Source organism: Manis pentadactyla, chromosome 1, assembly GCF_030020395.1.
Source record: "Manis pentadactyla isolate mManPen7 chromosome 1, mManPen7.hap1, whole genome shotgun sequence".
NCBI classification, from domain to species: Eukaryota; Metazoa; Chordata; class Mammalia; order Pholidota; family Manidae; genus Manis; species Manis pentadactyla.
The window spans coordinates 184,625,650-184,653,483 of NC_080019.1; the positions used below are offsets into that span (position 1 = coordinate 184,625,650).

A 27,834-nucleotide genomic window follows, 5' to 3' on the forward strand; every position below is an offset into this window, starting at 1 on the left:
TCTTGCTTTTTTATTCATTCTATTACCCTGTGTCTTTTGATTGGTGCATTCAGTTCATTTACATTTAGGGTGATTATTGAAAGATATGTACTTATTGCCATTGCAGGCTTTAGATTCATGGTTACCAAAGGTTCAAGGTTAGCTTCTTTACTAACTTACCATCTCACTTAGCTCGCTTATTGAGTTGAGCTATTATAAACACAGTCTGATGATTGTTTATTTCTCTCCCTTCTTATTCTTCCTCCTCCATTCTTTATATGTTAGGTATTTTATTTACTGCTCTTTTGTGTTTCCTTTGACTGCTTTTGTGGGTAGCTGATTTTATTTTTTGCCTTTAGTTAGTATTTGGTTGGTCTGCTTTCTTTGCTGTGAATTTATTTTCTCTGGTGACATCTATTTAGTCTTAGGAGTGCTTCCATCTAGAGCAGTTCCTCTAGAATACCCTATGGAGGTGGTTTGTGGGAGACAAATTCCCTCAACTTTTGCTTGTCTGGGAATTGTATAATCCCTCCTTCATATTTAAATGATAATCGTGCTGGATACAGTATCCTTGGTTCAAGGCCCTTCTGTTTAATTGTATTAAATATATCATGCCATTCTCTTCTGGCCTGTAGGGTTTCTGTGGAGAAGTCTGATGATAGCCTGATGGGTTTTCCTTTGTTGGTGACCTCTGTCCTTGTCCTTGATCTTTGCCATTTTAATTACTATCTGTCGTGGTGTTGTCCTCCTTGGGTCCCGTCTGTTGGGAGTTCTGTGTGCTTCCGTGATCTGAGTGACTATTTTCTCCCCCAGTTTGGGGAAGTTTTCAGCAATTATTTCTTCAAATACACTTTCTATTCCTTTTTCTCTCTCTTCTTTTTCTTGTACCCCTATAATGCCGATATTGTTCCATTTGGATTGGTCACACAGTTCTCTTAATATTCTTTCATTCCTGGAGATCCTTTTATCTCTCTCTGCATCAGCTTCTCTGTGTTCCTGTTCTCTGATTTCTATTTCATTAATGGCCTCTTGCATCTCGCCCATTCTCCTTTCAAGTCCTTCCAGAGATTGTTTTATTTCTGTATTCTCCCTCCCAACTTTTTCCGTTAGCTCTTGCATTTTTCTCTGCAGCTCCATCAGCATGGTTATGACCTTTATTTTGAATTCTTTTTCAGGAAGATTGGTTAAATCTATCTCCCCAGGTTCCCTCTCAGGGGATGTCTGGGTTATTTTTGTCTGTATCAAATTCTTCTGCCTCTTCTGGTGATAGAGGCAGTCGTGGGCAGTTGGCGCGTTTGTCAGCTGGTAGAACAAAGTCCCTTCCCGCTTGCTCATCTCCTTCCTCTCCTGTGAGAATGGCGACCCCTAGCGGCTTGTGCTCAGCAGCTGCACCCTAGGGGGGTCTCTGAGTCTGGCCTGGGCCGCTGTGGAGTAGGCTGTGTACAGCTTCTGTGGGCGTGGCCAGTCTCAGGCTGCTACGCCGCTATGGCGGGGCTGCGCCCGAGGGGGAACGGACAGGAGGCTGTTTATCGCCGTGAGGGACCTCAGAGCTGCGCTTCCACCCAGGGGGTTATGGTGCCTGGAGTTCCCCGGGATTCCCAGCTGCTGGGCTGAGTGTGTTGGGACGCTTCTGTCCAGCTGCAAGGCTCTGGTCCAAACTTTAAGCCTTTCAAAAGGCACTCGCTTTTCTTTCGTTCCAAAGGCACCGGCTGTGGGGACTCGTTTGCAGGTTTTACTGTTTCGTTTCCCTAGTATCCAGCACACCACACACTGTGTGTCTGTGCTCCTGGTGCGGATGACTAGGGCTGGGTATTTAGCAGTCCTGGGCTCCCATTCCCTCCCCACTCTACTTTGCATGCCATTCTGTGCTCCTTCTTGTTCAGCTATCTACCAATCTCCAGGTCATACCCATACACACTGCTATTTTTTCCCACTATAAATCCCACTATGAATCTGATATTTTTAATATTCATGCCCACAAATAACTGCACTCTTAATTGCATAAACAATTATTTTTGATTGCCTGTCTGAATATTCATTTTCAAAGAAATCACTATAGAGCACTGGATTATAACAAATGTTAACAATGCTCGGTTTAAGGCTCATCTGACCTGTTGGGCTTCCACAACGAAAAACTCTACTTAGGATCTACTCAATACTGCAATTAATAATTAGCCTCACAATCAGCAATTGTATCACTTGTATCTGAAATCTATCTCACTAAATGTGTTGCCTAGGACAAAAACCACATACGTCTTATTCACCATTGTTTACTTAGTTGATAATGGAGATGGCCCGTAGTAGGTGCTTGCAAAATCTAAACACTCACTTCCTACTGCAAAGAATAAATATTTTTCATATGCAGTATCAAGCAAATAGATTAATTTTAAAAGAAATTAAATACTGCTTTACCTGGATTAAGTGTATCACTGTCCAACATTCCTCCTTCACAAAAACTCTCCAGTTCTTCGGGCTTGACTTTGTCCCATGGAATATAAGTAACACCCAGTTCTACATCCCAATACTGCTTATAATCTGCCTTTATTCCTTTGTTCAGGGCCCAGGCAATCTATTTCACCATTAGTTAAAATACAAAAAGAAAGGAAGGGAAAAGAGTATCACAAATTTTGAGAGTTAATTGTTCCCTACCACTCTAATCCACTCAGACTTGGGCACCAAGAGAGTCACCTGGCCTAGCTATCCCTGGATCTCACACAAAGCTTTATTTGGCAGTAGGAAATGGGTTGACCTTTTATTCCACTCTATCCTAGTTAACACTGACTGGCTCTTTAAGGAAGAATAACTATGTACCTCTCTTTGGTATAAGATGATATGGCAATCTTTGAAAATGAAATGTGTAAAATCCAAAACAAAATATTTTACATGACAAATTTATAAAACACAATTAAATACCTTGTTGAATCTATCTACATTTAAACAAAACAGAAACAAACTCTATCATGAACCTAACATTTAAAATTATATATTAACTTTGGGGAGATCATCTCTTTTAAAAAAGGTGCCTATGAAATACCCCCGTGTCCAAAATTATAGTTTTTAAAAAGACATGTAATATTACATATTAGATTTTTTTAATAAATGAATTATAAGGTATAAAACTGTACCTTTATGGATTTCTGGTTCACTTTATAGTTTCCTCGGCTCAGTTTCTGCAGGGCACGATAAGCATCTTGCCTATGAACCATAACAATATAGGCACAACCTCTGGGAGGAATCATCTGCTCCAAAACATTTTAATATTATCAAATATGATGATAATAAAATCAAAGAGCAGAACAAAATAATACTAAGCAACCAGTTCCAACAATCCCAACCAGCAGCCTGTGTTCTACAATCTGAGGTTAAAGTAACTTGTTGCAAAAACTGTCAATTCCAGGTTGATCTCAACTGTCAATTAATTATGAACCTATAAATTTCCAAGCTTTGTTATATAGACTTTTCTAGAAAAAGGTTTAAATTAAACCTGGTTATCCAAGAAATGTGGTTAAATGCAGAAAATGCTAAATATAGAATCAGAACACCTAAATTCTAGCCACATCTTCTACAAAGCTGGGCAAATCTTAACTCAGATTTTAAGCACTTAATTTCATAAAATCACATTAATCACACCTGTCCACTGTCATTAAGTAATTCAATAAACACTCACATTGATTGATTCAATTGGACCAAACTCTTCTAAGAGACTGGCAACATCCTGTTGAGTTGTCCTTTTGTCCAGCTGTCCCACCCAGAGTGTAGTGCTACAAACTTAAAAATACACACATTTGATAATGAGCAGCAAATATGCATGAATTACACTATGATACCACAAATTTAAGGAGCAAATTCCACATACACTTAAAAAATTCTAGAAAAAAATTTAAGTACTTCCAGAAATGGAACCAGAATAGTGAATACACATAGGAACTGGAAAAAACTGGCCTTTCTATGGATAGATCTAAAGATTTCATCTATGAAAACTGGGGTCAGAGTAGTAGTAACTTGCCCAAGTCATGCTTTGCTGAATGAACAGAAGACCTGATCCCAACTTTCTTGATCTAGAATCAATTCAGTGCTTTTGTTCACTATATGTTGCTGTCCCCTTTCAATTGTTAAGTGTTTACAGTTTTTCTTTTATGTGGTGTCCTAAGTAATAAGCTTTACAGAGTCAGAAGTTTTACATATGCTTTATAGATTAAAATTTCAGTAATAACCATGAACATATCAAGAACATCTCTTTAAAAGTAAGGAGGGTTATTAGTTATTTTGGAAAAAAATCTTTCCACTGTATATAGGAGCACTAATTAATGACCTAATATTTCATATATTAGATTCAATACATGTTATTACTTTATTACTCATCAATTTTTGGTTCATTCCTTATTGTTGCTTTATAGCTAGCTTACCTTACAAAAGCAATCCAAGGGTATATACATCAAAGCACAAGTAAGACATAAAGAAGTATTTTGCTAACAGTAATAAAACATTTTAAACCCACGACATGAAAAAAACAATGAAGGAAGCTTGAATGCAAAGGTTAATTTACCACTTGCAGTTTCTGGTTTGATCTGAGGAAGGCCTTTTTGTCGGCGTTCTCTTTCTTTTTCTCGATCCCGTCTTTCTTGGGATCGAGATCTAGGAGAATGTCGGCGCCTATCTCTGGACCGAGATCGAGAACGTCGATGACGAGATCTTCGAGATCTAGAACCAGATCGAGATCGCCTCCTTTTTGGTGACCTAACATTTTCATGAGGAGGGAGTTTGGATGGCATATGGAGAAAAAATAGAAAATGTAAGTATGTGTTAACTTCAAAACAAAAAAATTGAACTAGGTAATTTAACATTTGGATATGTAAGAATTCAATAGCAGGAATGGATTTTAAAGATCTTTAATATGTTACAGGTTAGAAAGCATGCATACATTTTAAATGATGTAAGCAAGGTTGCTAGCTTAGGAAACTATCTCCTCTGTGATACTTCTGGTACTATACTAAATTACATCCTTATAGTGTTAAGAAACTAATTGTCATCCCTGAGATATACTGCTCTACTGTTATCTAACTTCTCAAAGTCTTCTTTCCTATAGCAATTAAAAATCATAATCTGATGATAGTATTTATTACCTTTCCACTTTTATTGGCTGACAAACTTGTAAAGGAACTTGAATACATAATTCCATGTATATATGTAGGCATTAGAGTAACTCAAACGTAAAACAATGTAGGTAAAATGACTGACCTTAGTTTTTTTTTTAATTAATACTTCTCTTGCCCTAATTTGACATACACAGACATGCAAATACATCAAGTGTTAATTAACACTGAGTATCTGAAAACAATCCAACCTGATTTTAATCTCTTTGTCTCCTAAGACATATAGAAACACTGAGTATCTGAAAACAATCCAACCTGATTTTAATCTCTTTGTCTCCTAAGACATATAGAATTAGGAAAACATTTTCTATAAGTTACCTGGATGCAGACCTAGATCTTGACTTCCTGTTATCAGACATATGCCGTTTAACCTCTGGAATACAGGGCTGTTCTACCTCCATTTCCTTAAAAAAATTAAAAACAATGCATCGTTAAGTGAGAAAAATGGAAATTATAAGGAAAGGTAAGAGGACAAAATCTAAAACAGATTAAATTACCATCTCTTGCCCTAAAATAGTTTTCTTCTGGTTACTTGAGACCAAATTACTAGATCGATAATGACTGGCAATCAGTGGGGAAAACTTTTTATATGGTTTATAAGATTAGAAGAAATACTTCTCTACACCTAGAAATTATTTTTGTATAAAGTTACATACTGTTTCAATAAATTATCAGCTAAAGGGATAAAGCGCGGAGTGACTAAGCATTCTATATGTCATTTCAATCTTCAAAGAACTCTATGGAAACTGGTAGTATTATAATGTCTGTTTTTTAGATGAAACAGGGCACAGAGAGGGTTAATATGTGCCCAAGGTTATAGTCTTCATTCATATTAAAAAATGAAGATAACAAGCCAATAGGCAGGAAATCTGCATTCAAGTCAAGGCAACCAAGATAACCAACAATTTGAGAATGGAGTTTTACCTGATGTGCCTTCTGCGTAAGTGGTTCACTCTGTGCCTGAAAAGAAGCTTGGAAAGGCTGCTGCACAGGTGGAGCTGGAGGAATCACAGACTGAGCCATGGGAGGAAATGCAGGTGTAGGAAGAAGGCCAAATCCTGGCATCTGTCCATTAGGAGGAAGTGGGACCTTTCATTTTTAAAGAAAGTATATGAGATTTTAATGGCTATCAAAAATTAGAAAAGCTCTTACTTACCTTACTTAACTAAGTTATCTTCCATAAATTTTGACCAAGGAAAAACTACAAGAACATGTAACAGTTAAGTAACAATTCCCACAGGTAAAATCTTTACCCTAAGAACTGTTAGCTAGATATATAGGTTAAAAATCCTATTAACTCACTTTAAAATTATTAATACACAGGTTTGGTTGACTACATTTGTATGAGGAACAATGTGAAAGACTGAAATTAAAGTCACAAGAACTCTACCGCGCAAATTATCTCTTCAACTTCAAAGGCACTTAAGCCTTTTGGGAGGAAGAGTGACTACAAGCATTAACTTCTAGGTTCACTGTTTAAAAATTTAAAAAACTCTAGGGGAGCTTCAAGTAACAAGCCTGCTTTTAAGGTTTCAGGTATCATAAAATAATGAGAATAAACCACATCGTAACATCTCCATGTGCCATTCGAATGTCAGTACAATTAGAAGTGTAATTTTAACATCACAAATAATTATTCTTTCTAAGTTATGAACGTTCAGCAACTATTAAACATATGGAAACAAATTGACTGGTTTTCTTCTTAAACAGGCTTATACTTTTCAAAGTTCATTCATCAACAAGTCATTAGAATCACAATATCAATTTCAAGTGGTTGTATAGAATCACCACACAATTGAAAGCAACAGATTCTCTAGCCTGACTATAGCATTGGATCCCTGCCCCCACTAATTTAGCTGTGTAGTCAAAGTGAGGAAACTCTATAATAAGAGGATCTGCTAAAATAAAGCCAATGAAAAAAATAACTATCTAAACTTCTGCAGTTCTCCAATGTGCTTTTCTCCATTTGCAGATTTCAAACTATGTATTCCTGAATATTGAGAGCTGAAAGCCCTCTTATGCATCTTATCACATAACATTTACCATTAACAAAAAAGACAAAAAAGGAAAAAGGCAGGCTTCTTGAAAGAAGAGCTGTATAGCTAAATAGAACAGTTCCTTGTAAAAGAACCACAATCTCTCTCTAAACTATTGAACAAAAATACCTGTTAATAAATTATAAGTATGTCATATTTAGCATGGTTGTTTTATTTACAGTGAAAAGCAACTCAGATCAGTTACATGCTTAACAGCTTTTATTGCAGCTGTAGGACTGCTTAGCCAATCATATAGTTAATAATAGCAGTCTGTGAACTGCAAACCATGCTCTGTTGAAGAGATCTTTATAGTTATTAAAATTCTACTGCAAGAAAAATTCCTGTACCTGATGGTGCACTGGATCCTGCTGTACTGCCATCATTCGAGGTTGAAACTGATCCATGCTTTGATGTTGGGTATATGCTGGTTGCTGCATGCCATCTCCAGGAAATCCACTAAAAAAACGTAATATCCATTCAAAAACACCTAAGATTCTTAGCCACATTTACACTAAAGAAACATCAAGAATATTGTTCCGAAGTCATTAATAAATCGACATTTTACTGAGTCATGTATTTGACTATCTTAATTTATACGTTCAGCATTTCTCCCAACATAAAGGCCATTTTTTATTGTAAATCTGATAGTTTCTCCTCTCCACTCAGGAGAAATCCCCAAACAACCCAGTTTAAAATAACAATGACTAGGAAAAATGATTGTTACTGAAGTCACTTACACTACCCCTTACAATGAGTAGCAACTACATCCACTAAGGAAGTGAAAGAAACTTACAAGGGCGTCTGTGGAGGAGACGCAGATGGAGGAGCGGCGGGCGGGGCAGCGGCTGTGGGCGCAGGGGGCACAGCAGCCACAGCGGCCACAGCAGGAGCTGAGGAGGCAGCAGCATCTTCTTTCTTTGATTCCTCCACAGCTTCTGGCTCATCATCATAATCAAATCTATCAAGTAGCTTCTAGAATAGGTAGGCCAACATCCCATTTTAAGATTTAGACTGTGATTCACTGTAGAAAAAACTTCCTAAGAACAGCAGATGTCTTCCATCATTTACTATCCCACCTGCTGTCACGTACAATCTTGTTTTCCCACATACCCCTCAGGATTTAGGGTCACAGACAAATGATTTTCACACAAATGTCATCTGGAAAAGACAATTTTTTATTCTGCTTTTCCTTCCCAATTGTGTGGAGTGTTTTCTTTCTGGCTATATGCTTCTTTTAGAGCTAATATAATAAAAATATTTTACTTTTCCTAGACTTTATAAAGGCTTTTGGAATTCTGCATAAATGAAAATGGGAGTACATTTCCACTCAACTATAAAATATACAGAAAGAAAAGACTGCCTTATCCAATCACTGTAAATGCTTATAGAAAAATGTCCATATGCTTCTTGCTCAAGACTGTATCACTATGAAAAAAGAAAAAAGAGAGGAATGGCATAGTCAGGGCCATTAAGAACTCTCACTACTTGTGCACTAGTTTCTTTCTTAAAACTTAACAGCTCACCTCAGATTACCAGAAACTGTCATTTAAAAAAGTGAAGAATATAGGGAATTCTCAGATCCCATGTTTAGAAGAGCCACTTAGAAATATGATTACATTTGTTCAGAAAGGAAGGAAGGAAGGTAACACAGTGAACACTTACTACTGTTTTGGTAGACTACGTATGATACTTCATCATCACAAGAAGCCTACAAAGTAGATGGTTTCTTCTTTTCACAGACTAGGAAACTAAGGCTCAGGTGATTAAGAAACATAACCAAGGTTGTACAGGCAGTGAACGGTGGACGTCAATCTTTTTGACTGCCAGCAATCAGTCTTGGCATTCAACAAGCCATCTTTTCTCTCAAGTTGTATCCATTCAGCTCATGGATTTCCACCCTCAAATTCCTAAACTTTTGTTGTTCTGCGATAGTTCAGCCTAGAAATTCTGGTTCTACTTAATAATTTGACTACAGATTTCTAAACTAGGAGGGCAAGTCCCGGACCTTCATGGACAACATTTGTGTTTCTTTCTGTGTAATTCTAGGCCACGTGATTCAAAGTTCTTATTGTAACTGAGCGACCTAATATGACCTAGGCATCTTGCTGCTTTACACACATTAGCTTATTTAACCCTCATAGAAACAATAAAATACAGATACTAACATCACTATTTCACAGTGGTACACTGTGAATAACTGAATATCTGTATAAATTCAACATCAAGATAAGAGTCAGTGACAGGAGCCAAAATTAAAATTCAGGACTTAGTTATCTTAAAAAATAAAACTTGTGATCAAAAATCAAAACCTATGCAGTTTATCACACAGAGATATGTTTCTTAAAGTTTTAAGATTTATACTACTGCTTTGGGAAAAGATTTTAAACAATCAAAAAATTAAACTGAGATGTAGCAAAGACATTTTTGTTGCTTTTTAGGACAGAGGATTTATGATGCAGCTAAAAAAAAAGCAAACTGCTCTCAATCAAGCTGTTTTTTACTAGCTTAAAATAGACCTTTCAGTCAAAGGAAAAACACAGAATTCCTTTTCTAAACTTGATATAACTGACAAACACTGACCAACCCACTTAAGATAAACACTTGAGGAATTACAGTTTAAATGAACCAAAAAAGGTTGCCACTACTATTGGTCTTATTCAACATTTTCTGGTAGTCCTAGCCACCAGTACAGCAAGAAAAGAAAAAGAAACAGGCATAGATGTTGAAGAGGAAGTCAGATTTATTAGGCAGTAGTACTACCTAGAAACCTGAGAGAATCAATTAGAAGACTAAGCCTTTCATACCATGACCATTTATTAGATAAAAATCAATAGTTTTTTCCTATGTCATAAGCAAATGAAAAGTATTATGAAACATTAAACATGAAAAATAACTAAATAGTTCAGAATAAATAAAATAAATGTACAAGGCTTGTATGAAGAGAGATTTTAATAAATGGAGATACTGTATAAGAAGCTGTGAGTACTAAACCTATAAATTCTAAAATTTAGGCTGAAGTTCATTTGGAAAAGCATGCCGTGATGGTTAATTTTGAATGTGTCAATTTGGATAGCTTATGGTACCTAGTTTTGGTCAAATATTAATCTATGTGTTGCTGTGAAGGTATTTTAAAAATGTGATTAATACTTAAAATAGTAGACTTTGAATTAAGAAATACCCTCCGTAACATAAATGTACCTCAACAAAACAGTTGAAGGCCTTAAGAATAAGCACTTAGGTTTCCAAAGAAGGAATTCTCAAGACAGCAACACAGAAACCTTGCCCTGAAGAATTCAGACTCATAAAACTGCAACATTAACTCATATCTGAATTCCCAGCCTGCCAGTCTGCCCTACAAATTTCAAATTTGCCAGCATCTACAACTGTGTGAGCCAATCCCTTAAAAATCAATAAATCTTTCCCTCCTTCCCCTTTCCGTGTGCTGAGTGTGTAGAATTAGTTCTGTTTTTCTCTGGAGAACCCTGACTGATATGTATGGCCCAAGAATAGCCAAAGGAATTCTGAAGAACTGGGTGGGGAGGAGAGAAAGATGCTTAGAAAAGAAATACAGTATGTAAGATGCAAGTATTTAAATTGTTATGATGCAGAAATAAGAAAATACATTAATGGGACAGAATAGCGTTCCAGAAATGGAAATAAAAACAAATGAGAATTTGATGTATGACAAAAAGAGGGACAATTGACTATTTCCAAAGACAAAGATTTAACTATCTTCAATCACATATTCTAAAATAGGTTCCGGACAAAGTAAAGAGACAACGTAATGAACAAAAATATAAAATGTCTAAAAGAAAATATAAAATTAAAAAAAAATACAGGTGGGGAGAGTTTCCCTTATCATGAAACAAAACAGAAGACTAATAAACAAAACTACAGTAAATACATGTTCACATGTGCATGGAAACAGGTCTGAAAGAACATACACAAACCTGTTCAGAAAACTGCTTTTTTTTACTTCAGAACCTTCTGTATTATCTGTGTTTTTTTCCTATAAACATGTGCTCCCTTTGTATTCAGAATTTCATCCAACCTTATGTTTATCAGTGGCCATTCAAAAGTCACTAAGATATAATGACAACCAGTATTTCCTATATGGATTCTTAACTTGGTCTATAAGCAATAAAGTTACTGTGTCTCAGAATTGCTGGAAAGACTTAGAAATTTTAAGAGCTGATTATAAAATAAAAGGTATCACTTAGTTCTATGATTTTCAAATTTTTCTGGGCTTTTTTGCAGTGAAAAAATGAAATGAAATTCTAATAGCCATAAACTCAGTAAATGGACAAGACATGAAACAGGTAAGAGTGGAGTTGTTTGGGTTAACATTTCAACAGGAAGCTGTGACCCCTGCACCTGTAATTTGAGTAAGAGCCCCTTAAAGATGCCTAAGGCCCAAATGAGCAGTTAAAAAACATGGAAACACCACCAACCCTCATATTATACATATGGTAGCTAGGGTTTTTCAACAGCAAAAAAACAGAAAGCAACTTAAAATAGAGGAATTAAAATTAGTTAATTAGCAGGGGAATGGCTAAACTGTGATGAGTCCAATAATGCAATACTCCTATAGCATTTGGTAAAAATGCAGCTCTAAATCTATTAACCTTAACAACAACAAAGATACATTAACCTTAACAACAACAAAGATGATTAAGATCAAAACAAGCAAGTTAAAAACTGTGTTTATATACATTATGATCAAATTAAAGCCTGTATCTACAGGAAATTAACTCTGAGAAGTTATACAGCAAAATATTACAGTAGTTATCTCCAAGTATGGGGTTAATGAAATGTTCTCCTGTTTACTTTCCCTTATTGTTCCTTTTTACCAAAAATTTTTACAATGAGTATACATTACATTTAAAGCCAGGAAAAACAATCAATGTTTTGATGTAAGGGGGAAAATCCCTTAAACAACAAAATCACAAAATGAACAATCCAAAGAGCAACTAGAGAAGGGATAAATTGCACATTCCAGGTTGAGTGATATAAGCAGTGAGGTGGGTTATGTGAGAGAAGAATACCTTGTCAAATGCAGTTTTTTGTTCAGGTGGGGGAAAAGCAGCTTTTTGTTCAGATGGTTGTGTAGGAGCTGTCTTTAACTGAGCTGTGATAGCCTGAACCTGAGCCATCATAGCGCTGTCAATGGCAGGAGACTGTGGTTTTGGAGGCTGCTGAAAAGTCTGAAGGATCTGCTGAAGCTTAAAGAATGGGAAAACTGATAAATCACATAACAAAGTATAATCATAGTATCAAAAGTTAATTTATTGAACAAATGAACAAAAAACCTTAAAGGTGACTCAAAACAGCATAGGCACACAGTAAAGTGGAAAAATAATCCACCTTTTAGTAATGGCTTTGTTTCTTGTGAAGGAATATCCCTGGGATACAGTATGTGCTGCTTAAGGTTAAAAATGTATGCTAAGCCCAGTTTGAAATGGAAGCAACCTAAGTGTCCATCAGTAGATAAATGGATAAAGAAGATGTGGTACATATACACAATGGAGTATTATTCAGCCATAAGAAGAAAACAAATCCTACCATTTGCAACAACATGGATGGAGCTAGAGGGTATTATGCTCAGTGAAATAAGCCAGGCAGGGAAAGACAAGTATCAAATGATTTCGCTCATATGTGGAGTATAAGAACAAAGGAAAAACTGAAGGAACAAAACAGCAGCAGAATCACAGAACCCAAGAATGGACTAACAGTTACCAAAGGGAAAGGGACTGGGGAGGATGGGTGGGAAGGGAGGGATAAGGGGGTGGAAAAAGAAAGAGGGCATTACGATTAGCATGTATGATGTGGGGGGAGGCACAGGGAGGGCTGTGCACCACAGAGAAGACAAGTAGTGACTCTACAGCATCTTACTACGCTGATGGACAGTGACTGTAATGGGGTTTGTGGGGGGTACTTGGTGATGGGGGGAGCCTAGTAAACATAAGGTTCCTCATGTAATTGTAGATTAATTATACCAAATTAAAAGGAAAAAAAGTGTGCTGATGACCCCAGTGGTAGAAAATGATGGTCTAAAAGAAAATACACTAAACTGTGAATGGTAAATATGTTTTCTAGAAAAATGTAAAAATCATCTCCAATCCAAATAATTTTGAAATAATTTCAAAATGCTAGAATTGTGAGCCACACCAGCCACTCAGCAGTTCTGAAGTTCTCCATGTTGCTGTTTCTCAGTGGGTTGTTCCTTGCTGTTCACTTTTTCCATATTTTCCCTATTATTCTAATGCCAAAATGCCACTACCTTCCTAGTGAAAACTTTTCTTGCTGAAAAGTATAATATTTCTTCCCTTTGAATATGCTCATTCATTAGGAAAGGAAAGTAACTGTCAGTAGTACCTCACTGCAAAAATTTAACCTTTGGAAGATAATTTACCTGTTGACTTTGAGTTGTGTGAAACAGTTGGGCCACAGCAGCAAAAGTATCAGTGCCAGGCAACTGTGATAGAGTTGGTAAGGAATTTGTAGTGGCCTGTGGAGGTTCAGAAGAAACTTTAACTGGAGGTGGAGGTGAACCTAAAAAAGAAAGTCATTAAGTCCAAAGAATATTGTAACCTATAAATTTTCCTTTTTAAACCCATTAAACTTCTTTACTAAAATTAACATTTTATTCAGTTTAACATATAGCCCACAGAGAACCATACCTTCGTTATTAGTAACACTTTCTGCTACAGGGGCTGCATTACTGGTTCCTGCTGCCATGTCCAAAAGAGGTTGAATAATTTCAATCTTGAATACTCCATTTTTTTGCCAAAGGTTAAGCACTCGAACTATTTTACTCTGTTTTAAGTGAGAAAAAAAATGAATAACAATAGTGTTACAAAAAAGAGAAAAAAAACCCTGGGATAGTATTTCTATACTAAGTCTATTTCATTAACAGAAAAAAATCTATCAGAATTAAAATCTTGTTAAAACTACTCTAAATCAGCCTTTCTTCAGTAGTGTAATCTCCAGTAAGAAACAGAAGGGAAAAAAAAAAAAAACAGAAAAGGAAAAGGAAAAGGAATATACCCTAGAGAATCAAAAGAAACATAGTAATAAAAAATGTAAATCAAGCTTTAATTTTATTTTACTTATGGTTCCAAAGAAACCCCATCACTTACAAAAACAGTTACCTTAGAGAAGTAAATGAAACACAGACTTTCTTCAGAATGACTGCAACAGTTAAGTATTAAGAAACTGGCCTGTAATTCATAGGTAAATTGTTTTATGGAGTAATGAAGGAGTAAATATGAAGGAGATCTACGGAAGACGTATTATTATTCATGGGTATAATTCTTATCTCCTATTCAAGCAATGATCTTCTTTCCTTTTGCATGGTTTTCCCACCAGAGCATTCTTCCAAGAATATAAATACAGAATTTACAGCACTCAAATTTACATGCTGTTCTTTGTAAATGTCTCCATTCTTCATTATTCTGAGAGTTACTAGTGTATTTCTGCCACCTATCGGAGTCCAGTTATTATGCCTATAATGTTTTTCTACTTTTTATAGTATGTAGTGAAACTAGCTATAAAAATGGTAAATTAAATACTGTCATCTGACTGCTAATGAATACCATTTATGCTCTAGCATCTCCACATGCTAGGGAAAGCTGTCAATTATCAGTCTCTTCCCTCTGGAATAAACAACAGTCTGAGATGATCACTGCTCTTTTCCACTATGGAATTTGTCACTTAACAACAAGCAAAACTTTCCAATAATGTCTTCTTTAAAGCAAGATGGTGCTCCTTTCATATTTCAACAGTGTGACATTCCTGAAGGACTTCACAAGAAAGGTGATAAATATGAGATGGTCACTATAGAAAAAAATGGGTTTGTTTAAAGTTCAGAGATCACTATATGATCATCTTTCTAATAATACAGTAGGCTTCAAATATCTAATATATACAATAGTTTTAAATAAAAATAAAAGTAAAAACAAGTCTTAACTTAAAAATTATTAACTATACCTTATCTTCAGATGGACAAAGATACAAATATTGGAATGTGGCTGTTATGTTTTTAGAGAATCTTGGCCCAAAAACATCTTTATCAGTTCCAAACTGATGACGAGACTGTCGCACAATTGAGTCGATTACATATAATCCTGGAACCTTGTATTCTGGTTTACACTACAAAGATAAAGATGTAAAGTCAACACAAGAAAAGCAAAATCAAAATTTGACACCAATTAATCTCACCTTTATGAACTTTGTATCTATAGTGATTGTTTCTATTCAAATAATTTCCCCGAATGAAGATCACTTTACCAGTCCCTAAGCATGTTCATAATGAGAGCACAATTATTAGGACAGTCTCTACTCAATTCATCCTGCTCAAAAAAATGATCTTTACTTTTTAAAATTACCAAAAAGATCATTTTAACAGATACCTACAAACATTTCTAGTGGTGCAACCTTTATGGGAGGTGATTTAGCAATAGAAGCAAAGACTTACGTGATCCAACAATTCTGTACCTAGAAACTTATCCTAAAGAAAACAATTAAGATGCATCTAATTTTTTTCATAAGGTAAGCCACTATAGTGAAACGTCCAACAACAGGGAACTGGCTGAATAAATTGTGGAAACAACCATTTGATGGAATACTTTTTTGCAAATTATTTATGATAAACTCAGTGGGAAAAGCAGGTTATCAATCAGCAGGTCTCCATTTTTCCTTTTATCAATGTGATACACATAATAAAAAATTAGCAGATTCAAATATAAATATTTATAATCTGGGGTGAGAGCATGCAGGTAATTTTAATTTTTTTCCATTTTACTTTTTGTATGCTGGGGCTCTAACGCCTATCTCTCAGGCAGTATTCAAAGGCTATGGATCAGAGATACTTTCACACACATTTATTAGTATGTACTACACAGCAGGGTGCCAGTTTGGGAGAGAAGACAAACATGCCTAAGTTTCCATTCTCGGTCCTTTCCTGAGACAGACATGTGCTAATCACAGTTATAAAACAACATACAACTGCAGAACTGAAAAATGGTTTAATTACGATGGGAGCAGGGAAAAGTTGGAAAAACTTCACAACGTGGTTTCATTTGAAATACTTTAAGAGAGTTAAATGTCAACAGGGCAGACAGGGCAGAGGAGGCACATCAGGCTCAGGGAAAAGTTGTGCCCAGTAGACAAGAAACTCTGTTTAAGTGATCAATCAGTAGTATTGTTATAAATTTGTTTTGAAACAAACTCTAGCAATTAAAAGGAATCTCTAGTGACAACTTTTTTGTAGAGTGGCTTTAGAAGTAGGCATACAAAAAATAATTTACAAAGTATATTATAAATACTGATCATAACTAAAATGAAATAATGGATAGTTACCTTTTTGATGAACTTTTCTACTATTTGAACTACATGCTTATAAAGCTGAAAAGAAGTAAAAGAAAATTATTGTACAGTTTACATATTTCCTGTAATTAGAAAATACTCAGAACCTTGAAATATGCACAATTTGAGTAATCCCCAATTCTAAATGAACCATGAGAAACAATCCACAGCCAACAACTGAAAAAAAAATCTTAAATCAGAAGAATTAACTAAAACAGAAAATAACAAAAATCCCCCCAATCAGTAGTTCTTTTCTCCTCAGGTTTTTTTTTAAATGAATAAGCCTTAATAAGACAGTATATCAGGGAACTTTATGAGAGGGATAAGAACAACAGAACTGAAATTAAATAATGGAATTTCTAAAGTGAGTCAGCTTATTATGTGTGATCTTGGGAAAGACAATTTTATAGAGCTTTTTTTTTGTTTTCATTTTTTTAAATAAATAATGAAGCTAATGCTTGGTTTATTTATGACAAAAATGAAATGAAATGAAGAAAAAACCTGCCATTCTACTTTTACTTTTACTTGTTCAATTTTTTTAACACCCCCCTCCCCCACCCACACACGGTAACTATGAGGAGATGGATGTGTTAATTAGCTTGCCTGGTAATCATTTCACAATGTGTATTTGTATCAAGTCACCATGTTCTTTGTATTATTAAATATATGCAATTTTTATTTGTCAATTATACCTCAATAAAACTGGAAAAAATATAAAGGGGAAATGCTAACCACCACCACCAAAAAAAAGGAAAACAAGAAAGAAGGGGATAAAAACAGGTTTTAAAATATGATACAATGCAAACACACCATATTGTGTTATCATATACCTTCAGCACAAACTGGTCAGTGCTCTTTGATTCAGGTCTGACAAGGTAAGTCCTCACATTTAATGGTTAACATTTTCAAATTAAATATATTTATTTTACTTTTACCTTAATAGCTTTAATAGCAGCTTTAGTAATGAGAATCATCTTGGCTCGAGAGATAGGAGGTTTCATATCCATAAGTGAAAAGAGCTTAAAAAAAAAAAGAAAAAACTTAAAAATTAAAAGGTAAAATTACAGATTGACTTTCAACTCTACAAAAGTATTTGCAATCTACTAACTAAAAGAATAACAAACTTTTGGAACTCAGTTTAACAATTTGGCTAGTAAAGAAAAAACTAAGACCTTTCCTACATACCTGTACCTGTACCACCACTTAGAAATACAATGGGAAAGGTCGTATTATAAAATTAGCAAAAAAAAAAGCAAAATCATTAAGAAGTTTACTAAACCAGTAAAACCGCTGAAGAACACACCATGTACCTGGACTGAAAGTGGCAACAGTTATGACTCAACATTTAACGTAATTTCAATTCAGACTTCACTGAGATTTTGGAGAACTTCAAACAATTCTAAGGGTCATTTGGGAATAAGACGTATTCTATCAGGCAAGGAATTAAAAATTCCATTATAAAGCTGGAATTCACAATTTCTTAATTTAATCATGAATAAAAATGATATTATAGTGAACACATCTCCTAACAGCAAATCCAACCACCAGGAGCTGCTGTGAGATTTAGCCACACACACACACACATCCCCTAACCTCCAAAGCTTAACCTAAGACACAGTGAGAGCCCAGGGAGGGTTATAAAGACAGAATCCTGATATGAAGCAGCTTGTATCTAGGTTCTTAAATTCTTGTTTTTGTTTTGTTTTGTTTAATCATAGGCATTATACTCACCTAGGACTTCTGAAAAGGTATGCTGAAATTAAGTTTCAGGGCTTCCTAAGCTTTATCAACCTTATATAAATCATATTTCCATTTACTTCCAATTAATATTGCTATTTCAAATATGGAATCCGAAAGCCCTAGATATTTACTAGACCACTACTAAAAGACTACCCTAAAGAACAAAAGTTCTTTTCCCAGAGTAAACAGCTATACCTGGCAACATATCCTAAAAATTCAGAGAATTTTCATAGCTTGTCATAACAATAAGACACAATGGGAGTATAGATAACAGTAATTTTGGAAAAGGTATGGAATGCCAGATATAATCAATATAAGAACCAGGTGCTCTTTTTAAGCAGAGAAAGGTAGAATTTTCCCAAAAATACTATTAAGATACAGAAAATGGGAGAAACACAGATATTAACACAGGAACTCATTTTAAAAGAAGGGATTCCACAAATAAATATGGTCTTGATTCTTTATTATTTCATTTATCAATAAAAATTAACCTTGAGAATGAATGCTGACAATTAGAAGAGAGTAATCTCTAGAATGAATAAACCAATGAAAAACTAAGAAACAATTAAAATATTTCAACTTAAATACAAATTCTAAAAATATCAACATTGCATAAAATATATAGTATACACTTATAAGGATATATTTTGACTTATAAATCTATTAAGACAGCTGTTTATTACTGTTTTGTTTCCTTTTCTCCATCTAAAGCAGGGAAAGGGAATGCAAAGAAGTTCACAGATCTTAAGAATAAACAGTGAGAACTATTTCTCTGAACATTAAAAACTTAGTCATATTTTAATATTCATTTTTAATTAATACCAATATTTAATCAACATTTATATTCATTTAATATCCCAAATAGCATTTCTTGATCATTTCAGCAGTAAGCAATTGTTGTGTTAAAGAAAACAGTCAACTGAGCACACTGACAGACCAGTGTACATTCTGGTGATTTAAAAAATTAAAATACAGACTGTATCATATAGCAATTAAAATATAAACTATATCATAATAGCAATGTAACCATCATTCAGGCAAATATCAGCAAAAAAGAGCCTTTAAGTGCTATCATCTAAGAGACAGTGGAAGGGTGTTATTACAGTTCATGCAGAAAGGACAACTTGGGAAGAGAAGAGAGAACCAACATTTAAGTGCCTACTATGTATAAAGAAGAATTAAGTTTGGTGGTATGTTATTTTACTTAATCCTATTAACAATTAATAGATTCTGTTATATATGTTTTGAAGTAATAATATTCAAAAGGGTTATATCTGTTTTGGATGATGCCTAGGGAATGGGTCTGAAAATTTATTGATTGTAAAGCTCACAATCCCTAATTGCATACTTACACCCTCATAAAATACTGCTTATTGACAACATACAAGCAGACACCCTTAACTATGATGGGGAATACAGACAAAAGATCAAGCAGGCATCAGTGCATGGCTATATATTGTACTGATTCAGGGAACATACTGAATTTAATTTGGGATGCCTATGGAATATCCGGGCAGAGACTGGAATATGGATCTTCAACATGAAGAGTGGTCCAGGCTAGAAATGCAAAAGACATAGAATCAAAGCCATGAAGATGGGTGAGAAGGAACTTGTATTAAGAAGGGGGTGAACAACATAAATATGCTTAGCTAGGGTGGACCAGAAAATCCAATGTAGTATAGAGAAAGGTACTGCACAAATGAACACCTGGATAAATGCCAGGATTTCAAGGCATTTGGCACAAATTATACAAGATGTTAATTAAGATACAAACCAAACCTTGTTCACTAGGTTTGACAGTTAGGTGGCTAAAGTGACATCAGTTTTTGAAAATGATTCCAAAGTTCAACTGGTTAAAAAGTAAGAGGCATATGAGGAAGCAGAAATGCAGTTTTGGATAATTTATTTGTTCAACAAATATCTGAGAACTCATTAAGTGGCAAGCTCATTGTCTGGCACGTAGAGACAGTCATGTTCCCAAGCTTTACAGATGACCATCCTTAAAATAACTCTCAGTTGTTAGCATTATAAGGCTTCCATCAAATTTCTTTTTGGGTCCCCTTTATTTTCCTTTAGCAATTCCTTTCTTAAATCTTAAAGCTGTAAACTGTATTTGATACAATTTATGAAGAAAACCTCTACAGGCAGATATAGAAGTTTCAAAACTAGAGGTTTAAAAATTATAAAAGCTCAATGAATGTTACTAATATTTCATTAATTTTTTCAAAGCACAAATCCAACAGTCTCTACCTTTTGTAAGGCAAAAATATTCCAATATCTAGATCAATACCTTCATCAAATAGAGACCCAGAAATTATGCTGAAACTGACATACTTTGCAGTTACTATGTACATGGACCTATCTATGGATAGAAATACTAAGTCTTTATGGTGAGTTAGATATAATAATTCTATTTTACAGGTGAGACACAACACTGAGGCACAGACGTCCAAGAATCAGCTCAAAGTCATAAAGCTAATTAAGTGGTAAATTCAACCTGGTCTACCATTTCCCAATCTTATTCTTTGGTGTAAGGAAATTATTTAGTTAATACTGTAATACATTAGCACAGAGAATTGGTGCACAGATACTAAAGGTGATTAAGACTACACAGCTAATTAAAATAAATATATATGCATACAGACCCAAATGAGGATATTAACATGTAATAGTTATAAGGGGTTGGGCCCAAAGATTTTATTTAGTAAGAAAAAATAAGTGGCACAGAGGTAGAGTGGTATGGGCAGCCAAGCAGCAAGTTAGTGGCAATGTACTGAGTCCCTTCCTGAGTTTAGGGCAAAGCTACAATTCAATAATCTTGAACAAAAAAAAGTTAATTCTTATTTTGGCTTAGAATCCCTCAGAAGTGTACAAACTTGTGATGACCTAAGATTTAGATTATAGTTGCTGAATTTGTGAAAACATTTCTGTTAAGAGTAACAATCAGAACGCGGGCTCAATAATCATCTGCCTGGGAAATCCTGGCTCTACCACTTGTTAGCTATTAGAAGTTGTTTCCTCACGTAAAATGAGGAAATAGTCCCTCCTTATTTAGCTAAGTTTAATAATTAATACAAACAATACATATAAAAGCACTTAGTGCAGCACCTACACAAGAGTAAGCACGTAATAGATGTTAGCTATTATAAGTACCACACCTAATTTTGTTGGAAAAAACGAATAATCCTGGGGATAATCCATAGTTGTGTTTTTCAAACTGTGGTTTGAAATACATTAATAGAATTTTGAACCAACTGGTTGTGACCAAACTTCTTTAGTGAAATAAAGCAAAAAAATAAAACAAACAACACTGTACACAGCAAGGGCAAGCACTAGTTGGTGAAACTTCTGTCTTGTATGTGCACAAGCACCTGAATGGCAACATAAAATTCTAATTCTTACTTTCAGGGGGGTGGATCACGGATAAAAAATATGAAAGGCAATAAACTCAGAGAAAAATTCTTTTGTTTCGAAATGAGGAAAATAAAACCTAAACTAACTGCTGGTCACCCTTCAATCATGTGTAGATTCCTTAAACCATTAATACATTTCTTATGGACAAATTGTGGGGAGGAAAAAAGCAGGACTGCCACGTCAGAAAAAAAGTCATAGTTTTCAATCAAGTTTAGAATACATGTAGTAGTATATTCAAAGTACAACAAAGGTTAAAGATAATTCAGGCTCTAGTTATTTCTGACCAAAATGCAATCTTAGCCAATAAACCTGAAGAAAAAAAAAAAACCTATTCACATTATATATATAGCCTGAAAACTATACAATTTAATATAATTCCACCAAACTCTACTAGTGAAAACAAAACAAAACAAGACATTGTAAAATTCTGAAGAGAGTCAGAGGACCTGGTTTTGAATCTGGATCCAGCTACATAGATGATTCTGGGCAAAATGCTTAATCTCTGTAAGCCACAGCAGTGTCCTCATATGTAAAAAGGATTATACTGTTACCTACTTCACAGGTTTCAATGAAAATTAAGTTAGTTTTTGTATATGCAATGACAACGGGGCAATGCTCAGTAAACATCATTAGGTACAGCACTCTCCCTATCAGAGCCTGTCTTCAAAATTAATGTTTTCTGTCAATGAAAACAAAAGTATCAAAGCAGCCAGACAAAATCAAGCAATTCTCAGAATAGCAGCAGCAGTAGGTCCCAAAGGGACAAGACTCCCTCAGAAAGCATGCACAGTAGAACACACATACTTGCCAGCAACAGACATGAATTTGACTTTTTGCTCTGTCACTAGCTGAATGACTGTGAGAAAGTCCAAGTATGAATACTGCCTAGCTGCATGACACACAGAAACCTAACATACAAAATATCTAAAATAATGAAGAATCATTTATCATGATTCATTTGTCAACAGAGTTTCAGGAGAAGATAAAGAATGCGACTGGCCTGTGGCACCTGTATAATTCATAACGTTTGGGGGGTTAGTCAAAGGTACATGATACTCTACTTACTAATGATATAAATTTTGACAAGAGGAGTTAAACTTTCTAAACCTCAAGGATTTTTTTAAATCGGAAGGAGATTAAGAGTACTCACTTCACTTTGTAAAGTTCTTAGGATTAAATGAGGTAGTGTATATAAATATCTTAGACTGGTGTCTGACATATAAGTGGCTCAGTAAATACAGCCTACACAATGCCCTGACAATCTTTACACACACACCAAGTTAATTTTTTTGTTATGACTTACCATAACATCTTCTTTTGTTACATCTATTCAAACACTGCATTTAGAAAAATCTTCATAGTGAAAATACAGTAGTATCAAAAACTTGTAAATCTGTGTACCACCTTAATATCTAATCTGGTACTCATTAAATTCAGAACCACTTTTACAATTTGTTGTACATTCCATCTAATAATAGGCTTAGTAACTCGTAACTAATCAGCTCCAATGGTTACAGCAGCTTTCTTTGTCCTATCCCCAAATCTCCCTTTTGCTACCTTTCCTTTAGTTCATGGCCTCTTCCTCCATCTTAAACCAACAGTGCAGCATCTTCCCTCCTCCCTGACCTTTGCTTCCATAGTCACCTGATTTTGCCATACTCTTCTGCCTCTCTCTTACAAAGACCCTTGGGTTTACATTTGGGCTCATCCTGATATGCAGGGTACTTAGCCCATTTCAAGATCCTTAATCCTATCTTCAGGGTCTTTTTTTGCCATATTAGGTCATATGCATAAGATCTAGAATTCAGAAGGTGGACAAAGGCAGAAGGGTGTGGGATGGCAAGGTGGGGCAGTGGGGGAAATGGGATGGGCACATGACAGCATTCTTTATTAAATTAAAGAAAATATACATGTAATTCATTGTTAACTCACATTAATCATCACCTGAAACCCTCAGACTTTTTTCACTGGAATTTACCAAACTAGATCTTCATGTTGACTTTATGCTGGTTTCTGATAGTCCTTTCAATATACTCAGGTGGTCTAGAAATCATTTTATGCTGTTACATGTAGCAGCTATCTGACTTCTAAATTCATGTCCCTTCTTTATATGCCTTCTGCAACTCAATGTTTTTTTAAAAAATTAAAAAGAACAGAACCTACTTGCATGATGGTCTTATCTGATATTCCTTGGATGCTGCCAATCAGCTAAAATTCACTTAACAATACTCTTATCCTGCCTATATTTTTCTAATTTTATTCATGATAAAATTGTTAGTAAATCTGTTCTCATTCCTAATGACTTGAAATTTCTACTAATTCATGTACAAACTAACAGAATCTGGCAGAGATAAAAGTTATTGCATCAAGCTTACAATTTCTGGGGTATGCCTTTTCCTATTTTTTGAAATCGAGCCGTCAATGAAAAGATTACATATTAGTCGTCTAAGTAATTTTTTTAACCTTAAATTCCTCAATGTCTCCTTTTACAATCTCTTTCAATGGGATTCTTTACCCTATGCCTTTTCTTCCCTAACTTTAAAAATTTTGCTTTCCTTAAATTTATTTTATAGTGCATGTTATTGATTATATCCATCATTCCTTCCTTTGCTATTATGACCTCCAAGATGACAAGTTTTGCCTGAAGCTGTTATTAATATTTAATTATCAAGTTTAATTTAAAGAAAAAATATGAATGCTTCCAAAAAGAAATATGTAAACACAGTGACAGGCTGGCACTCAAATCTCCCTCCTGACAGATGCAGGTATCAAAGTTTAATTCTACAGTCTTTTTTCCTCTTTCTGTTCATTTAATAATGTATCAGACACACTGGCTTCAACCAAATCAAGAGTTAAATACAACACAACTTCAATGTTTATTAGTAACATATAATGATTTATAAACACTTTATAAAATACTGACAAAACAATTACGTAAGGGATAGTTCACAGCCCCTTCTTACTTGGCATTTCATTTTATGCCTGTACATATACTCCACCAATTCATTGTTCATGCTAATACTTTCTTAATACTAAGCGATTTAATGTGATAGGGGTGGGGGTGTACTGGGGGCCACAAGCCAATCACATGTTAAACAAGTACCACAATGCTATTCTACCCAAAAGCAGAATATTGGGTATGAGTTAATCAGTAAAATGCACAAATTAAGAGATACCGTGAAAAAAGTACATAAGAGAATAACTCAATTAACAATGCAAACCCCCAATAGCTAATTAAAAAACATGGAAAAAAATGTTCGATCTTACCCAGTACCAAAGAAGTACAAATTAAAACACTCAGGTACAATTCTTTAATTATTCATGTGGCAAGAATGTAGATTAGTATAAAGCAAACAAAGAGGGCACTGAGCTGACAGAGACCTAAATGGGGAGTTCTGACTTCAGAGGGCAAGTTAAAACTATCTATCAATAACTAAAAAAATGTCTGTATCTTTTAAAGCAACAATTCCACTTCTAGAAATTTACCTAAAACAATAACCATGTTCTCAAATTTTCCATGATGATTGTTTTAAAATTACAAAATAATTCTGTTATTAAAAAGATCTGGGAGCCATATAAAAATTTCCAAACCACAACTAGGATGGGGGGAGTGGGGGAGACTATAATATTCTAAAATGTAAATGGTATTTGGAGGAATATTTTTATACTCTAATTTAATTGTGTAACTTGCATTAATTTTAAATTAAAACTAAAATTCATGTATTTAAAAATGAAAGATTGTCTGAGCCACAGAAATGCCTTTCTCCGGCTTTTCATTACAAATATATAGAATCATCACCAGATACAACTAGTCCATAAAGTAAAAACTGTTATGTTTAAATCAATAGCTTGTAATCTTTACTGAAACTTCAAAATTATTAAAACAAATTTTTAAAAGTAAACCTAAATTTTTGCCCCGTTATATCTTTATAATAACGGAAACCCTTGTGAATATAAAACCCAAATACAACAAAGCACTGTCTTAAATATATTTTTTGTTGACATCTGTGCAAGAAAGCATCCCTCTATTGATACATAATTTACTGCCAAGTCAATTCTATTTACTTTTTAGAGAGTCATATCCTTTGAAAACCCCATGTTTAACCAATTTTCCACTTGCTAAAAGGAAGGTATGGAGATAAGACAGGTCTGGCATTAATATGAAATATTCCTAAAGGGAGCAAATTTACAAGGCTTTTTAAAACAGAGTTTGGGGGAGGGGTAACTTAATTGTCTTCCTGCTCCTGCTGAGCAGCCTTTAGTTTGACTTAACACTACAAAATAGCTCCATTTATTTCTCCATGAAACGCGTTTTTTAGATTTCTAGAGATTTCAAATCAGACATTTTTACAAGCAACAAAGCTGCACATATTCTCAAATTCAAAGGGTTAAAAAAATTTTTATACTTATTTCTTCCTATACAGCTTTACCTTACTATATTCTCCCACAAACTCCTTGACTTTTCTCCTAGTTCCAGAATTCAGAGAATTGCTTTACAAAATAAACACATAAAAGTGCAAATAAACACTGTTCGTATTCAACATGAAACCACTTTAATTTTTACATTTTTATATTTATATTTTTTATATTTCTATGCACATTAAGAAAATTTTTAAAATTTTGTAGAAATATAGCAAACCTAAGTTTAAATTTCAACTGCATTACTTCCCACTTTTTAATTGTATCACCAAGCCTAAATTGTTACCATTTGCTGCAGGTAAAATTTCTTGAGTAAATTTCTCAAGACTTACTCTATAAAGTACGCCCTAATTTATTCTTCATTAAGACTAACTCCCCTACAATTTCCAATGGTCTACCCCACTTCAAACTTTTCACTTTAGAACCAAGGCTGCCACCCTCAATGGGGTTTTAACCTGTTCAGTTCCAGCTTACCACAATAGGTCATTTCTATTACTTACCTCCATTTTGGTTCACTGAACTGCAATCAATCCTCATTTTCTCAAGAAATAGGCCAGGAGATGATTTTAGGAAATGCCTATTTTCCATGCCACTGCTCTTCTTGAGCACCACAGATGCCAGATTTCAAAATCGCTTTCACTGTGCCTCACTAGTGAACTTTGTGTCCCCCAAAAGTTGGCTATCAAACATTTTTTTGACTTAAGTATTTCCTCCTAGACATCAATGGAATAAAAATTACCCATATTTTATGTATTTTCTTTATACTCAGTTATTTCCACAAAGCTGTATGATTGTATCTACGCACAAGCTTGGGATTAAAGTTGAAAATGTTAGCATTTATAAAATCCCTAATCAATTAAAAATTTTAATTGTGAATATAAATTAGTAAGAGAAATAGAAATGCCTAAAAGCACTTAAGTTTTAAACATTGGTTACATCTATTGTATTACTATGGATAACTTATCAGAAGTTCGTTATTCTTAAACTTTGATACATCCTTCCAAAACTATGCATACATTATAGTACACTTCAATGTGTACATGCTTCAAACACACTAAAGTTGTTCACTAAGTGCTCTCCCTTCATAAGCAATCCAAAAGACAAACATCGACTGGCTCAAAAACGTCAGAGCAGCCACACTGGCTGTAAACTAGGCTCATAAAGGCTCTTAAAGTGCTCGGTCAAATCTCAGAATTGCCATTTCTATACTGTGTGACCTTGGACAATTCACACCACCTGTCCAGTTTCCTTACCTTTTAAACAGAAAGACCACAGACACACATATATGTATGTATAGTTGCGTGCATGCGTGCACACATGCACATGTATGTAAAAAACATCTAACCCATTAGCGGGCATCTGGTTGGTATTCAGTAAGCAAATGCAGGGTTCCTTTCTTGTCCTTACCTTGAACTGTCCCCACTGGGTTACTTCTTCAAATAGCATGAAAAAACTAAAGATAATGCTTTTAATAAAATTAGGATTTATGGTCAACAAAATTTACAGAACCACTCAGGAGCTACTAGATTGTTTTCAACATGAGGGAAAATCAGATTAAGCAACAAAATAATGAAGATAGTGTGTTAAAGCCCAACATTTATTTAAAGAGCTTTGAGATATAATTCATAACTCAGTTGTTTAAAGCACACAACTCAGTGGTTTTCATTACTTTCAGAGTTGTGTAACCATCAACACTATTACAATATTTTCACCCTCCCAAAGAAATT

General features: G+C 34.6%; 1 protein-coding gene across 2 annotated transcripts in view; it reads right to left on the reverse strand.

Annotated features, from left to right (window-relative positions):
* The window catches only part of SCAF4 (SR-related CTD associated factor 4), a 57,312-nt gene that overhangs the window by 21,138 nt on the left and 8,340 nt on the right, over positions 1 to 27,834 (reverse strand). For both annotated transcript variants that reach the window (XM_036880295.2, XM_036880294.2), the window contains exons 2-15: positions 17,470 to 17,553; positions 16,529 to 16,573; positions 15,158 to 15,319; positions 13,849 to 13,984; positions 13,581 to 13,720; positions 12,214 to 12,390; positions 7,962 to 8,140; positions 7,516 to 7,624; positions 6,057 to 6,221; positions 5,451 to 5,536; positions 4,526 to 4,716; positions 3,647 to 3,747; positions 3,105 to 3,218; positions 2,392 to 2,548 (exon numbers count right to left, since the gene is read on the reverse strand). In XM_036880295.2, coding sequence (XP_036736190.2) covers positions 2,392 to 2,548; positions 3,105 to 3,218; positions 3,647 to 3,747; positions 4,526 to 4,716; positions 5,451 to 5,536; positions 6,057 to 6,221; positions 7,516 to 7,624; positions 7,962 to 8,140; positions 12,214 to 12,390; positions 13,581 to 13,720; positions 13,849 to 13,984; positions 15,158 to 15,319; positions 16,529 to 16,573; positions 17,470 to 17,553 — 1,846 coding nt within the window. The remainder of the gene's footprint in view (positions 1 to 2,391; positions 2,549 to 3,104; positions 3,219 to 3,646; positions 3,748 to 4,525; positions 4,717 to 5,450; positions 5,537 to 6,056; positions 6,222 to 7,515; positions 7,625 to 7,961; positions 8,141 to 12,213; positions 12,391 to 13,580; positions 13,721 to 13,848; positions 13,985 to 15,157; positions 15,320 to 16,528; positions 16,574 to 17,469; positions 17,554 to 27,834) is intronic.